The sequence below is a fragment of the Mirounga angustirostris genome, unplaced genomic scaffold (genome assembly GCF_029215605.1).
Source record: "Mirounga angustirostris isolate CCGP_5_RB_7025 unplaced genomic scaffold, mMirAng1.0.hap1 SCAF_13, whole genome shotgun sequence".
Taxonomy (NCBI): domain Eukaryota; kingdom Metazoa; phylum Chordata; class Mammalia; order Carnivora; family Phocidae; genus Mirounga; species Mirounga angustirostris.
The window spans coordinates 53,232,950-53,246,826 of NW_026991721.1; the positions used below are offsets into that span (position 1 = coordinate 53,232,950).

General features: G+C 39.0%; 1 protein-coding gene across 12 annotated transcripts in view; it reads right to left on the reverse strand.

Annotated features, from left to right (window-relative positions):
- Nucleotides 1-13,877, reverse strand: part of EMSY (EMSY transcriptional repressor, BRCA2 interacting) — a 98,683-nt gene that overhangs the window by 14,800 nt on the left and 70,006 nt on the right. For 4 of the 12 annotated variants that reach the window (XM_045894473.3, XM_045894472.3, XM_045894471.3 and 1 more), the window contains 6 exons: nt 11,287-11,451; nt 9,440-9,595; nt 8,376-8,417; nt 5,922-6,073; nt 3,543-4,106; nt 2,066-2,566 (listed from right to left, as the gene is read on the reverse strand). In XM_045894473.3, the coding sequence (XP_045750429.1) occupies nt 2,066-2,566; nt 3,543-4,106; nt 5,922-6,073; nt 8,376-8,417; nt 9,440-9,595; nt 11,287-11,451 (1,580 nt within the window). Of the gene's footprint in view, nt 1-2,065; nt 2,567-3,542; nt 4,107-5,921; nt 6,122-8,375; nt 8,418-9,439; nt 9,596-11,286; nt 11,452-13,877 lie in introns of all 12 variants that reach the window. The other 8 variants (XM_064576901.1, XM_064576903.1, XM_064576900.1 and 5 more) reach the window with 4 other exon arrangements.

A 13,877-nucleotide genomic window follows, 5' to 3' on the forward strand; every position in this document is an offset into this window, starting at 1 on the left:
TCAGTACTTCCGGTCAAAGCTAAGTGTAACTAGTAAGATCTGAAAATATCCTAACAATATATTCCTGATGATTATAGTAACAGGAGCTATAGTTATTGAGTGCTCCTCTGTGTCAGACACTTAACTAGCTGCATTCCATACAGTTTTCCATGAAATCCTCAAAACAACCCTGTGAGGCAACGGTTATGGTCTCCATTTCACAGGGAATGAAATGCAGGTACGGAGGTGAACTCTGCTGCTCCAAACCACACTGCTGGGAAGGAGGAGTACGGGGGAGACTCAAATCCAGGTGCTTCTGACTCCAAAAGCTCGGTTCCTAACCAACACACTGTCCTGCCCTCTGACATGACCACCTAGCACATGGTATACACTGAAGGTTAGCTGTGTGTTCTGTAGAGAGCAGACTCATTTGATACCATCCTTGATATACAAAGCAATTTTCAGCCCTGTTCATAAAGTGCAGAAAATAATTTCCAAATAAGCTACCCCGAATTATTTCCAGTTTAGGGAGTATCCCAATTTAAACTCTCCCATCCAAGTACTAACCAGGCCCAACCCTGCTTAGCTTCCGAGATCAGACGAGATCGAGCGTGTTCAGGGTGGGATGGCCGTAGACTCTCAGGAGCCACAGTAAATTTTAGTAAAATAGTTAACAGCTACCATTTATTGGGCAATCACCAAGAGCCAGGTACTGTGCTAGGTGCTTCATCTCAATTTTGTGTAATCCTCCCATCAATCATGTAAAGTAGGCATTCCTTATTCCCATTTTTACCGATGAGGAAACTAAGGCAGAGTGAGGTTAAATAGCCCTGCCTAAAGTCACATAGTGAGTGGCAAAGCCAGGAACTCATTCCTTTTCTACCTCTTGTGGGGGCGGGGGGGGGGGGGGAGGGTGTACAAACGAATCCCTCCGTCAAGAATTACTGAATTTGCTAACAATTGTTTTTACAGAGGAACCAAATCATTTAATTCAATGGCCAGTTCTATCTGCCTTAGGCATTTTCCCCATACTTATTTATATCATATTGGGTGAATACTGGTCAATTTGCATTCTCTTATAGCCTGGCATCATGGAAAAGGGAAAGTTTACCACAGAAACTCCAAGTCACACAACAGTGACTCTATGGTAAATCCTAGATTATCCACATTTCAATGAATCCAAATTCTCCATTAACTAAAATGTGCTGTTCTGATAACTTCCAAGCCATCTATCAGCATAGCCAAAAAGATGACAAGTGTCAAGAAAACAACCTGAAACCCTGCAAGGACAAAGGGAAGTAAAACACAACTTCTAAAGGCTAGTCTGAACTCAGTAATTCTTTAGTCTTGATCTATTATGCATGATGACAGATGAGTTTTAGAATGAAGGGAATGTGAGGCATAGAAGATCTACTGCCAATGAATAATTCATTATGTTCACTAGCCTGTACTTACCAAGGCAGGACAGTAACCATTAACAAGATTTTTCAACAATGATTAAAATGAAAAGCAAAGCCTTATGGTTAATCCCAAATTAAATATAAAATTAAATTATGTAGAAACACTTTCTTACAACATGTTTCTCCAGACACTGCAGTTAATTAAGGTTTAATTGTCCTGAAAGCCATAAATTTAGATCAAGATAAAGAACTATGTTTTTCCAAGGAAAGGGTCCCTGAAATTAACTTGAAATAAAAGTGCAATCCAGTTATACCCCTTTTTTGAGCAAAGACCGGGGAGGAGTTTGACCCCATCAAGTTGCTGATTTTCTGGGCTGACTTACTGAGTTAACACTGGCAAGCATGTTTTGTATCTATAAATCAAGCTGACATACGGGCTCAGGGTCCTTGATCGCCTCTGAGGGGTGCTGTGTGATAACATCCACCAATTTTCTAGGATTCTCTTCCAGAAAATATAAATTTGTATATTTGCAACAGGTATTAAACCAAATTTTTCAAATGCCATCTCAAAAATAATCACTATGTCTTTTGCCATCTTGGCTTGACTCTTCCTGCAACATCCCAATCACACCAAACCCACAACCCCCAAGATGCCCAATACTTCTCATGTTCCTTCCAGTTCTTACCTGGATGATAATTTCTGCTGGGCTCTCTTCAGCTTTCTTTTGGCCTACATTCTGAATACGCATGAACTGGCCTGTCGCAGGCACTCCTGGTGCATCGATTTTCCTTGTCGTTAAGGGAGGGCCAACAGCAGATGGACTTGAACAGGACTCTCTACATTTCTGTTGCTGGGGAGTGGAATTCGCCATCCCTGCCACCACCACGTGGGTGGAGGGTAATGATCCTGCTTCACCAGTGAGCATACTAGTGGCAAGAGCCTTCTTTGGGGGATCCACTACCATATGCTCTACATTTGTATCAATCTGAGCTTCCATCAAAGACATTTTCAAAATGTCTGACACTGCTGTCTTCTCAGAGGCCTGAATGGGAGATATGCTTGTAACTGGTGATGTCAGCTTAGGCACAGAACTGCCACCAGTTATCTTTGTAACTGTGGGAGGCTGGCGCCCCTCAAAAGTTATCTTTGTAACAGAGGATCCTTGGGTTATAATTGGCTGCTCCACCTGAAAACAAATTGGGGTTGTGTGTGTTACAGCTACATCTCTTTGAGAAAAACCTATCCAACACCCCAGATAATATGGCAAAAGAAACATTCGTGCGGTATACTAGGAAGACATTCTGAATGAAGCTTGGTGTTTTAAAAGAGGGCTGTATGGGAAAGTATCTGGTTACTTTTAAGAAACCTAGGGAAAGAGGAGGGGTAAAAAGAACCTTCGTCTAGCCAGCCAAGGTTCATAGCAGTAAACGAAAAAAAAGTCACAGCAGCCTTGTTTTTCTTTGGGATTTATATCCCCACACAGTATACCTTCAGCCCATTCTCATATTATTTACATCATCTTCCATTTTTAAATAAAAAGTAGGATTTTCAATTTTTTGCTTCAAAATACAGCTATACAAATATATTTTCTATATATGTATTTATAATACACATAAATACATCACTCCAAAGCCACTGGTTTTCCCCTAATATAATTTTTCTTTTGAATATCCAGATAATTCCTCTTCAATCTAGAAGATAAATCTAGAAAGTAAATTTATTAACTAGATGATGATGATGTAAACTACAAAGGAAGATGGTTCAATGAAGCTCCTTAAAAGACTGTAGTTTACTTAGCATTACTACCACAGATACGAGAGTTTACAAGCATGGGAAAAAATATTTTATATCTAAAAAATACAAATAATTTAGGGATCTTGCTTCTATGCACCGCTGATCAATGCTGAAGTGATTTCGTTAAAAACTGCCTGGAAAATCAAGTTCTGCATGCTATGCTTTTTTTTTTTTCCTTCCTATATTAATGCGTGCATTTCTTCCCTAATGTCAACCTTCTGATGGGGTAAAGTAATACCAGCACAAATGAGGCTTTTGAGTTTCCTCTTGCCAGGAGAAAGCACTGCTAATCACGATAGGGTCGTGATGTTCTCATTTTTTCCGTGAACAGAGAAGTTTAACTTTGCATGCTACCAATATTCCGTTACCTGGCTTGCCGGCTGTTTCTCTGATGCGGCTGGGAGCGGCATTTGGCTCTGGGGGGTTTGGGGTTGCACGTAGATTTTGGGCTGGTTCGGAGCCTGCTGCAGTTTAGGGAGCTGCTGCGTGGTTTTCACTGCGAGCACCTGTACTACAGTTTGTGGGGGCTGTGCCATTAAGGTAGGAAGCTGCCTGTCTTTGGCCACCATGGGATGCTGTGTGTGCTGTACATCTGGCTTGGGCTGTGCTTGTTCTTGCTGAAGAGGGGTGAGTTTCTGATGCCTGATGGAAAGCTGGGGCATTTGCGGGAGTTTGTGCTGGAGCTGGTCTGCCTGCAGGTGGATGGTCTGCTTCTGTTTAGTCTGGAAGCACTGCAGAGTTTTCACTTGCAGCTGAGTCTGTTCCAGCTGGGGCTGGCTAAGTTTCTGCTGCTTAGCTGACTGTGACTGAGTCAGGGCAGATCGGTAAAACAGACCTGTCTGAGGGTCTAAAGTGTCCATCTCTTCAACCTCGCCCTCCTCAGTTCCAAGTTCCTCGCTGTGTTTGGTAAAAGCAGTGTGACTGCTTAATGCCTGAGTAAAAAAGGCACAAAGTAAGAATGAAATAAGAAAAACACCTACATTGCTACATTTTCCTCAAACTGGAAAAGACTTGGTTATGAGATTCATTCAAAAATTTTCAGAAGGAAGAGCCTAAAAAGAAAACTGCAAAAACTGGTCTACTCACTTCTATAAGAAAAGTCCTCGAGGGCCCAGAATGTATAGGTAGGAGGAATAAGGTTGCCCTGCAAGCACAGCTCAACACAGAAAAGGAAGAGCCTCCCTGGCTCAGGACACCGCTCTCTCGCCTGGTCATCAGAGATACCGACCCATCCAAAGAAAAGAACACTGCAACCCAGGAACGACGTGTTCAGAGAAAAGCCAAGGTTCAGAGAAGCCCACGTGTGCATGTCCAATGCTGTCCAGAAGGGAAGAGTCACTGTCTGAGGATGCCCATCGGGTCCCCACAGAGGGCCTCTCTGCTCAGAGTGGAAATGGTTCATCAGGCTTCACCAAGGCCTGTGTGAACAATCCTCTGCACTAGTCATCCTCGCCCCTTTGGTCATATTCTGGGCCCACTGGGCAACAGTTTCCCAGAGACTCGGCTGCCAGGAGGGAAGGAAACTGGGGGAGGGGATGAGAGCACTCTTGTCTGTGGAAAGGGAGATTGTTCCGTGTCGGATATAACAGTGATGGGAGGAGGCATCGATCTTGAGGGACCTGGTTCGGGTCAGCCTGTTCGACCTCTCTGGGGGTCCTGAGAAAGCTCAATGTCAGGACCTGCCAGCATCCAGGCTGAGATCTGATACTTAGCTAAACCTCTGGCCACCTGGCTTTCCTCAGTGACACAAAATCCACTCCAACCCCATCCTTCCCACTTCCTTATCATGCTATTCCTTCATTCTAAACTTTAAAACTCTGAGATTCAATTGAAACTCTCCCCTATCTCATAATGACCTTACACATATAGGTTTTTAATGCACCAATGTCTTTATTGCCATTCAGGTTAGTTTGCTTAAAATTAGGATCAACTGCTACCAGTCAAATGATGGTGATTTATGTGACAACTGATGACAAGTCACGCTTAAATCTGGCATCTATGACATCACTTTGTATAGAGGCAGGATACTCTGAGTTTAAATCCTGGCTCTGCCACCCAGAATAAGTTACTTAACTTCTGTAAGCATGAGTTTCCTCATTTGTAAGAGGGATAATACACCCACCTTGCAGGATCATAGTTGAGAATTAAACAAATTAATGTATTTAAAGCTCAAAGCACAGTATCTGACACAAAATCAGCTGATCAGCATATTCTTTTCTTTTCCCCGTTACCCCTGGTAACCGATTTTCTGTTGTGTATTAACTCATTCTCCTTCCTCATTGAGTCTCCTCCTCCTTAACTGGTCACATATAGTGAAAGAAGTCAGATATTTATACCTACTTATAAATAACGTTTCCTACGAGAATTCATTCGAAAAGCAAAACACCTAGCAACAAACAGCTAAACAAGCCAACTTCTATTTCATTTAAAAATCTCACCTCAGTGATAAATGCTTCCATAACAATGGATATAGAAAGAGTGACCAATTCTGAAGTCATAGATTCATTTGGATAGTCCCACCCTTTTGAAATGTTCCAATTTTACAGAAGATCCATGAATACTGTTTCTTAATTACATTCCAAGCATTAAGACTCTCAATTCATTTCCTCTACTCAGTCCTCACAGATGAAAGAACTACACAAATGCTCTTCAATTCAGTTATTTCCTCTCCCATAATTGATGAAACTAAGCCTTATTTCAGGAAGGAGGCAGTTACAGAAGGTAGGAAGAGAAAGAAGAGATACAACCTGCTGCATAATGTGGGTGATTGCTCCAGGGGAAGATGCTGGTATGGACTTCACCACCACCGAAGTCTGTGTTGCGGTCTGTGACTGAGCCACATGCTGGAGCAGGGTCCGCTGGGGCTGGGAGGGCTGTTGGGGCTGGGAGCGATGGCTGACTGAAAATAGAGGAGGTGATGATATTTCTCCAGAAATCACCACAGCATCTGTAACCAGTAGTCATTTTAAACAAATGTCTGTGAGATTGCATCACAGAGAGAATGTGTGGTACTGTGAACTAGGAGCAGAAGACCAGAGTCTGCCCATCTATGAGCTGTGTGACTCTGAGAAAGTCACTTATCTTCTCTGAGACTCTGTGTTCTCATCTGTAAAATGGGAATAACAGAGCTATTATAAGGATGAGATGAGAAATGCAGAAGCACTGTGAAAACTATTATCACAAAGGAGGAACAAACCCCTTAAAGTTATATCCTCCTGTGAGCTGTACTTAATGTCTCCAACAACCTTCACCCCATTAAGGTAACAAAACAATAATACATTTCTATAATCAAATCCTAGACTATTATCTTTAAGGATACTAAGATTATACTTAATTTACTAAGATAATAATTTATTGGTCCCAGTTCCAAATGCAATACAAAACCCAGAAGCATTCATTCTTTTACATGAAGTGACACTGTCTTGCAGCCTTATAGTTCCTAAAGATGTAAGAGGTCAAGATGATACTGCACAAAGAACTGCACCAAGAGTCACACCTGGGTGGATTCTGTCCCACCTTGCCACCAACCAGCTATGTGAATTTGAAGAGGTCATTTAAATTCTATGAGTCTCTAAACTTAGTCTCTAAACTTTTGTTTATTTTTGTTTTTTTAAAAGAATAAAAATTTTTTTCTACCTAGAAGAGGATCAAATGAAGTAACAGATGGAAAATGGTCCTTAAATTGTTAAGTCATATAAAGCAAACAAAAGAATAGAAAAATCCAAATTTTGTTCATCTGACATAAATGGGTGAGAATACAGTATAACAGGAAAACAACCCCATTTCCTATTTTCTTGCTACAAAGGTCCAAAGGAATAAACTAGACATTTATATCGACGTAACAGATGTAAACCAATACTTCTACATTGATGCCAAACTATCTCTTACCAGCCTCAACTTCAACTTTTTAAACAGTAAAACATTCACCACTTCTTATTCTATAGAGCCTTAAAAATGCTTATGGTTACTGGGAAACAAGCTTTTTGAATTAAAAACAGAGTAAAACAAATCTGTAAGATTAGCTAAGGATTTTGAGAATATCAAAATTCTCTGAATAACCCATGATTCTAATGCTCAAATATCTTGATTTGCAATTTCAAGTAGTTCCATATTCAAATGGTTCCATGTTTAGAAAAGTCATAGTGGAATGTCCAAGGAGAAGATGATCGCTACAGAAATCAATGTCAAAGTACTACCTAGGTATTATAAGTACAGAACTAAAACTATCCAGTGAAATATAAACAGGCTTTATTTATTTTTATAACTCATTCTGTCTATATTCACAGTTTTTCTATTGTTGCTTACACATATGCCTACATGTGATATAAGAGATTATAGGCAGCACCACTGGTATAAATGTACTGCAGTATCTTACTGCATTTCACAGTATGCTTTATATGCATATTTTAAATTATGTGAGTTAACAAAATCTTCCATATGTGCTCCACCAAACTGAAAAAAAGTGTTGATATTAAAACAACTATGGAAATCATTTATAATGGGCCTGAGGAGAAAAAACAAATCATACTCATATTAAAATTAAACTAATGAAGTTTTTTACTGATAGAAGCATCATCAGAAATGAATGACATTTGAAAAATAAACAATTTTTCATGAAATTATCAGATTATATGGAACATTTCTGCTGCCCATACTAATCTTAATTATAACATTAAATTTTTTATTAAGAAAGGAAATGGATTTAATAGATCAACTAAAATCATTTAAGAATAATCCTCATTCAAGATACTGTAAATCCGTTCATAGTAATTCCCCAGTGTGCAGGAAAGTCAGAGAAAACTAACACCTACTGTAGGATAATACAAGAGATCAGGTCCAGGAAGCTGGATCTGAAGTCAAAGAAAATGCTTAATGTGGCTTAGGATATGATAGGGAGGAGATAATGGAAGGAAGTCAGAGAGTGAACATTTGGAAAACAGCTGAAGTGACCCTTAACTGCGCCGTATCAACAGCACAAAACAGTCACTTATTTCTTTAAAAGCTCTTATTTTTTCCAATGTCAAACTGCTCATTTCTGAGAAAGAATCCCACTATTCTGCGAAAGGAAAGTCTCCTTTTCACTGAGCGGAGCTTACCTTTCCTCTACCAGATCAGAGTAGAGCGCATCCATGTAAGTGGTTCCCCCCCAAACAATAATATTTAACCTTCAGTTATACTACAAATGGATGCACACCACTTACCTAGAAGGGGAAAAGCAACCTCTGTCCCCTCATCAGTGCGTTCTGAAAAGGATAAGTAAGGGAAGAAATCATAGGTCTTTTCCTCTGTTTACCATTTGACAATCTAGTCTATCCCCAGAGGTTAATACTGATTGCCCCAACATACTGCCCTCTGCTTTCTTTAGCTTTCTGCTAAAGATCTCTAAAGAAAGATGCTAGATGGCTTTCCATAGTCTCTAACTAGATTTTCCCCTCTGGCAATTTTAACCCATTAATCTTTTAAAAATATCTCTTAAAATGATACCAAAGAATTCCTTTTCTGCTTTGGTATTTTCTACATCCTTTAAATATTTGTAACTTCATATTCTCTTTTAATCACTGCTTAAGAAAACTTAAGACAGGTGTTCTTGACATACTGCCTCGTAAGTCATTTCTCCTAACCCCTAATTATTCATATTACTATCCTCTGAACTATTTCAAATCTCAAGGTAATGAAGTGTCCAAACCAGAAAGCAGTATTCCAGGTGTGGTCTCACCAGAATATGAGAGAAAGAATCTATTATCCTTCCTGCTCCACTTTTCTATCTATGCCATCCAAAAATCTCATTAGTGTTTTACTGCCAGACCACATTTTAAACAAATACCTAATTTGCTTTCCACCAGAACTCCTAAGTATTTACATGGATTTCAAGTTTTCCACATTTTTTTTCTTTATGTTAAAAAAGTATTGGGTTTTATACCTTCTTTCTCCCTTGACCCACCTCCCCTCCCCCAAAACTAAAAAAACTCAGATGCCTCAAAATACTTCTTCTTATATAAAAGGTATTTTATCCTCTCTACAACTGTCACCCTGTATTCACAGACATCATATATGGCCAACTTGCAATTTGCAATAACCAATTGATTTTTTCCCCCTCATCATTAAAGACAGGGTAAGTCCCAAGCCTGACAATGTGAATTTGCTCTCAGAGCAAATTGGAAAAGATCTAGAAATATAAAACCTATATTCTTCCCCAAACAAGCATCCCATCAAATCCAGAAAGGTAGCTCTCCTACCTTAATACTACTTTTTAAAGGACACCTACCCGTAGTGATGTATTCAGCAACTAGTTCTGACTCTACCACAGCAATGGATGGACTCTCAGGAGAATGTCTCTTTTCCTGGGTCATCTGAATAGGCACTGCCATCTGACTCAAGTCAATAGTGGGTTGTCTTGGTTTAGATTCCAATTTTTCCTTTACTGCATAAAAAAGTCAGGGGAAAAGTTAACTTTTATTACAAACAAGTATCAAAACCAGAGTTGTCCATGGGAATAATGAGCCAGACCTCTGTGGTGCCACACTGGCCATGACTAAGGAGGCAGTGAATTGAAAAGAAAAAAGCAGACTGCTATGTATGGTTGTAGAAGGCACAATTTGTGCAACCATACCGAGCAGCCTAGCAAGAAGAACTCATATGCATACAGACTAAAATTCCCCCCTACTATGACTAGGCCAAACAATCTGTTTCCCTTGTACACACTCCTCTTAGAACATTTCCTTTACCCTTCTTCAAGGTAGTACCTGGTATCCTCGAGTTCAACCTGAAAACAAAGGGTGAATAAGCAGTATACACCATGATTTGCTCTAGGGCATATCTACCCAGAAGAGTACAATACAATGACCGGTTTAATTTGATCTGTTAAAAATTCAAGATAATCTCCAAAGAAATCTACCAAGTCTTCAACGACTCTTAAAGAATAAAAAATTTCAGTGTTAGGAAAAAACAACCTCTCTGTTCTACAAAAATGTTTTATGGAATCGTCTGGAAACAAGAATGGGTTCCATGGATAAATTTATATTTTCTATCTTATCATTTTTCTAAAAAATCTGCTCATTCGGTTTCCACCCTCTATAGGACATTAATGGAAATGGCTGAGTATGTCAAAGACAAGGAGCTGAGGAAGTGCCTAAGGCCAAAAACGACACCAATAGAAAGATTAACCGAAGATATTAAGTGCTAGTATTCTTTGGCTAGAGTAAAGTGGATGTTACAACAAATAGTTACCAGTAATTAAGTCCACCGAAAGATCATTCAGATCATTCCTATGAAGTACAATATGACAAAATCAAGCTAATCGTTTAAACAAAGAAAGCAAAATAATATCACAGTCACCCCACAAGTAAAGAGGACACTGAATTAGGAATCAAAAGACACGGAGTCTCACTCTGCCACTAGCCAATTGGGTAAACTCTCTGGATCTCAGTTTATTTATGCATAAAATGAAAGGGCTGGATGAGATCATTGCTAAGGTCCCTTACGTACCCTAACGATCTTTGACTTATTGTGTAACACGAAAGTCAGTATAACTGACACAGGTTTTGCCTAGAGTTTACTGAAGATATTTAAGCAACCAGAAATACTGACAGGATCTTGTTAAATGAGGATGGCTTTGCACAGAAGCTCAAGTGGTTAAATTATACAATGAAATATAAAGAAAAAACAAATGAGAATGCTAGCAAGGGCCATTAATGGTGTTTCATGTCCACAAAACTGCCCACCAATATCAAGGAGGATGGCAGGGGCCCGGCAATCTGCCTCCTACTATTCTTACATACAATTAGCAGCTATACTGCATCTATCCTTGTGCCTAGAAATGATAGAAACTACTGCCTTCTGGGTGACACGAGGCTACAGGATTGCCCTTTTAAGCAGGAGACAGAAAAGAAAGAGTTCTGTCCTTTTTTCTCCCTGACTAGTCTATCCTTCAGTACTCCTGGGCACATCTTATTGAACTGACAAGTAAACAGACTGCGGCAACGATTATAAACCAGTCCAGAGGGGGGAAATGTGCTCAAATAATAACAAAGAAAATATAACAGTGGTAGTATTTTAGCACAACCCATCTCTAGAGAAAACATGCTTCATTCAATTGAGCATGTGAATTCATACCTGTTGTCTGTTGGAGTTCTAATAGAGCTTTGATTGTTGAAGTAGCTGATTGTGATTCACTGGATACATCCTGATAAATTATGGTGGGGCTAGTCTCCATTGCAATCTCATGTTCTGACCAATCCTGACGCCGGGAAGCAATTACATGAACTACAGGCTGGGAATCTGTTTTATATTAGTTAAAAAAAAAAAACCCTATAAACAAAGTTTCTCTTAAAAAAAAAAACAATTTGTTTTTTTTTTTTAATCTTTGTATTTACTGTAAACTTCATGCTTTATCTCCCCAAGAAGACCGTAAGCCCCCAGAGGGCATAATATCTTTTGTGTCTGTATTTACTTACTCATTCACTCGTATACACTGATTCAACAAACTAGGCACCTATATGCAGGAGTCTATATTGGCATTGAGGATATAAAGGAGCTTACGGAATAACAAAGGATGCTCAAGAAGCACACAATCTGGTTGGGGAGACAGACATGTAAAAAGACAAATTACAATTCAATGTGATAACTGCTATAATAAATAGGGGTGCATTTGTGTAAGTAGATGCATGCTTGTGTATAATAAGAACAAAATGCTGTAGGAAGTCTTTTTTTCCCCAATGCACCTGAAAATGTGTTCTGTATTACAACCTGAGCATCTAGTCAACACTTACTGGATGGCTGAAATACTGAAAAGAAATCCTGTCCACCACCAACAAGAATGGACAGATGATCCAGAAAGCAGGATGATAAAACAGGACACATATAACATTTGGAGTTCAAAGTCTTAGGTTGCAGCCCCAGCTCTATCAATTACTTGCAAGTTGAGTCTTTGAGTTTTAGTGTCATTATTTCTAAAATGACAATGATAAAATTACCTCTCTACCTCACAGATTTCTGAGGATATAATGAAATAATATACATAAGAGAGCTCCATAAACTATGAAGGACAGCAGAAATGTTATTGTTGTTGTGTCCTAAAAGTTCTTGATTCTGAGACTCTTCATTAGTTTCAAAATGAATTACAGCCCTAAATAAGGCTAATTATATTTATGCTATGAAGTTAGGCATGTAAATACTAAATGTGCATCAAAACAAGCAACAAATTTTTGAGTTTTCCATCTACAGAATAGGCAGGTTGGACTAGACTACTGTTAAGTTCCTAAACTCCTTTGTCAGGATACCACACAGGACAAAAATTATGTTGGATCCCCACTCGCAAGTTTCAATTACAAGGGAGGAGAGACAAAATAAACATACATATAGCTTTGTGTTCTTGGGTAAAATCAAACGACTAGGGCAAACAAGACAAATACATGGAAATAAAAAGACTGCTTTGATTTGGATTAGTCAGTGAAAGCATTACAGAAGAATGAAAGAATTCATGTAGCCCCCCCAAAAAACAAGAATAAATTCAACATAAGTTCAACCTTCTTTGAACCTTATATTTTTGAAAACCACAAAGTTGTCCAAAAAGGTTGGGGAGGTGAAATGACTCTTTAAAACAAACAAACAAACAGCCTTGCCAAAGAAAACACAACTGATATACAATAGAATTCTACATCATTGTATATTCCATATACAATGGAATTTTTAAATTACCATTAACAAACTGTATCCCCTGTTCCCCAAACACTGGGTAGAATATATGCCACACCAGGGATGTATAATTTCCATTAAACTTCTCCCCAAATTCTAGAAGATTGTGGGACACTATACTGCAATACCAAATGTCATGTGATGCATATTACAGTTATTCTTTACTTGTTATAAGCAAATAGAACTTACACTTAAGAAAACTAATTTTATTAGGAAATAATTATTTTTATAAAACCTAAGTTCTCACATTTAAGAAATTCCCCCGGTGATGTAAATACCCTTTTGGGTAGGTGAGAGGACCCATAGGCAAAGAATGACTGCAACCCAATTCTGTAATATTCATTGAATATCCAGAAGAAAACAAGGATTGCATTTGCAGAGAGATGAGGTAGAAAGAGACTAAAAGAAGAAAACAAATTTCCACACGGGAGCACCTATCAGACATCAACCCAAATAACATCATCCTGTAGGGGCTAGAGATTCTTCACTCTTTCTGCCCATACTCAGAGAGTGGCTGCTCATCACACGGTATCACTGCAGCAACCCCAAGAGCTGTGACAAAGAATGAGAGTGTGAACCTACATGCAAAAACCAATCCTTGAGTGAGTTTCCTCTTTACTTTGGCTTTTATGCTTAAACCAAATAAACCTATTGCCTATTAAGTCTGATACTGAGGTCAGGATGCAACGACTAAGACATCAGGAGCTTGATCTCACAGTACCATTTGATTATGAAGTGTATATGCCTCTAGACTTCCCCCATCTGTCTTGAGGATGGTGGCCTTCTAATCCTCAGATATCTTTCCCCACAGGTCACTTAACAAATATTTACTGGACGTCTACTACATGTTAGGTACCAGAAATACACACTGTACTGTTATAAGCAAAGGCAGATCAGGCATCTCTATGGAAGAATGTCTCCTGTGACTTTACCATAAAAGGCCCATATCACACTTTCATAGTATAGTTAAGACCTCTCAGCTAGCAGGGATCTAAAAGTTCATTTAATGC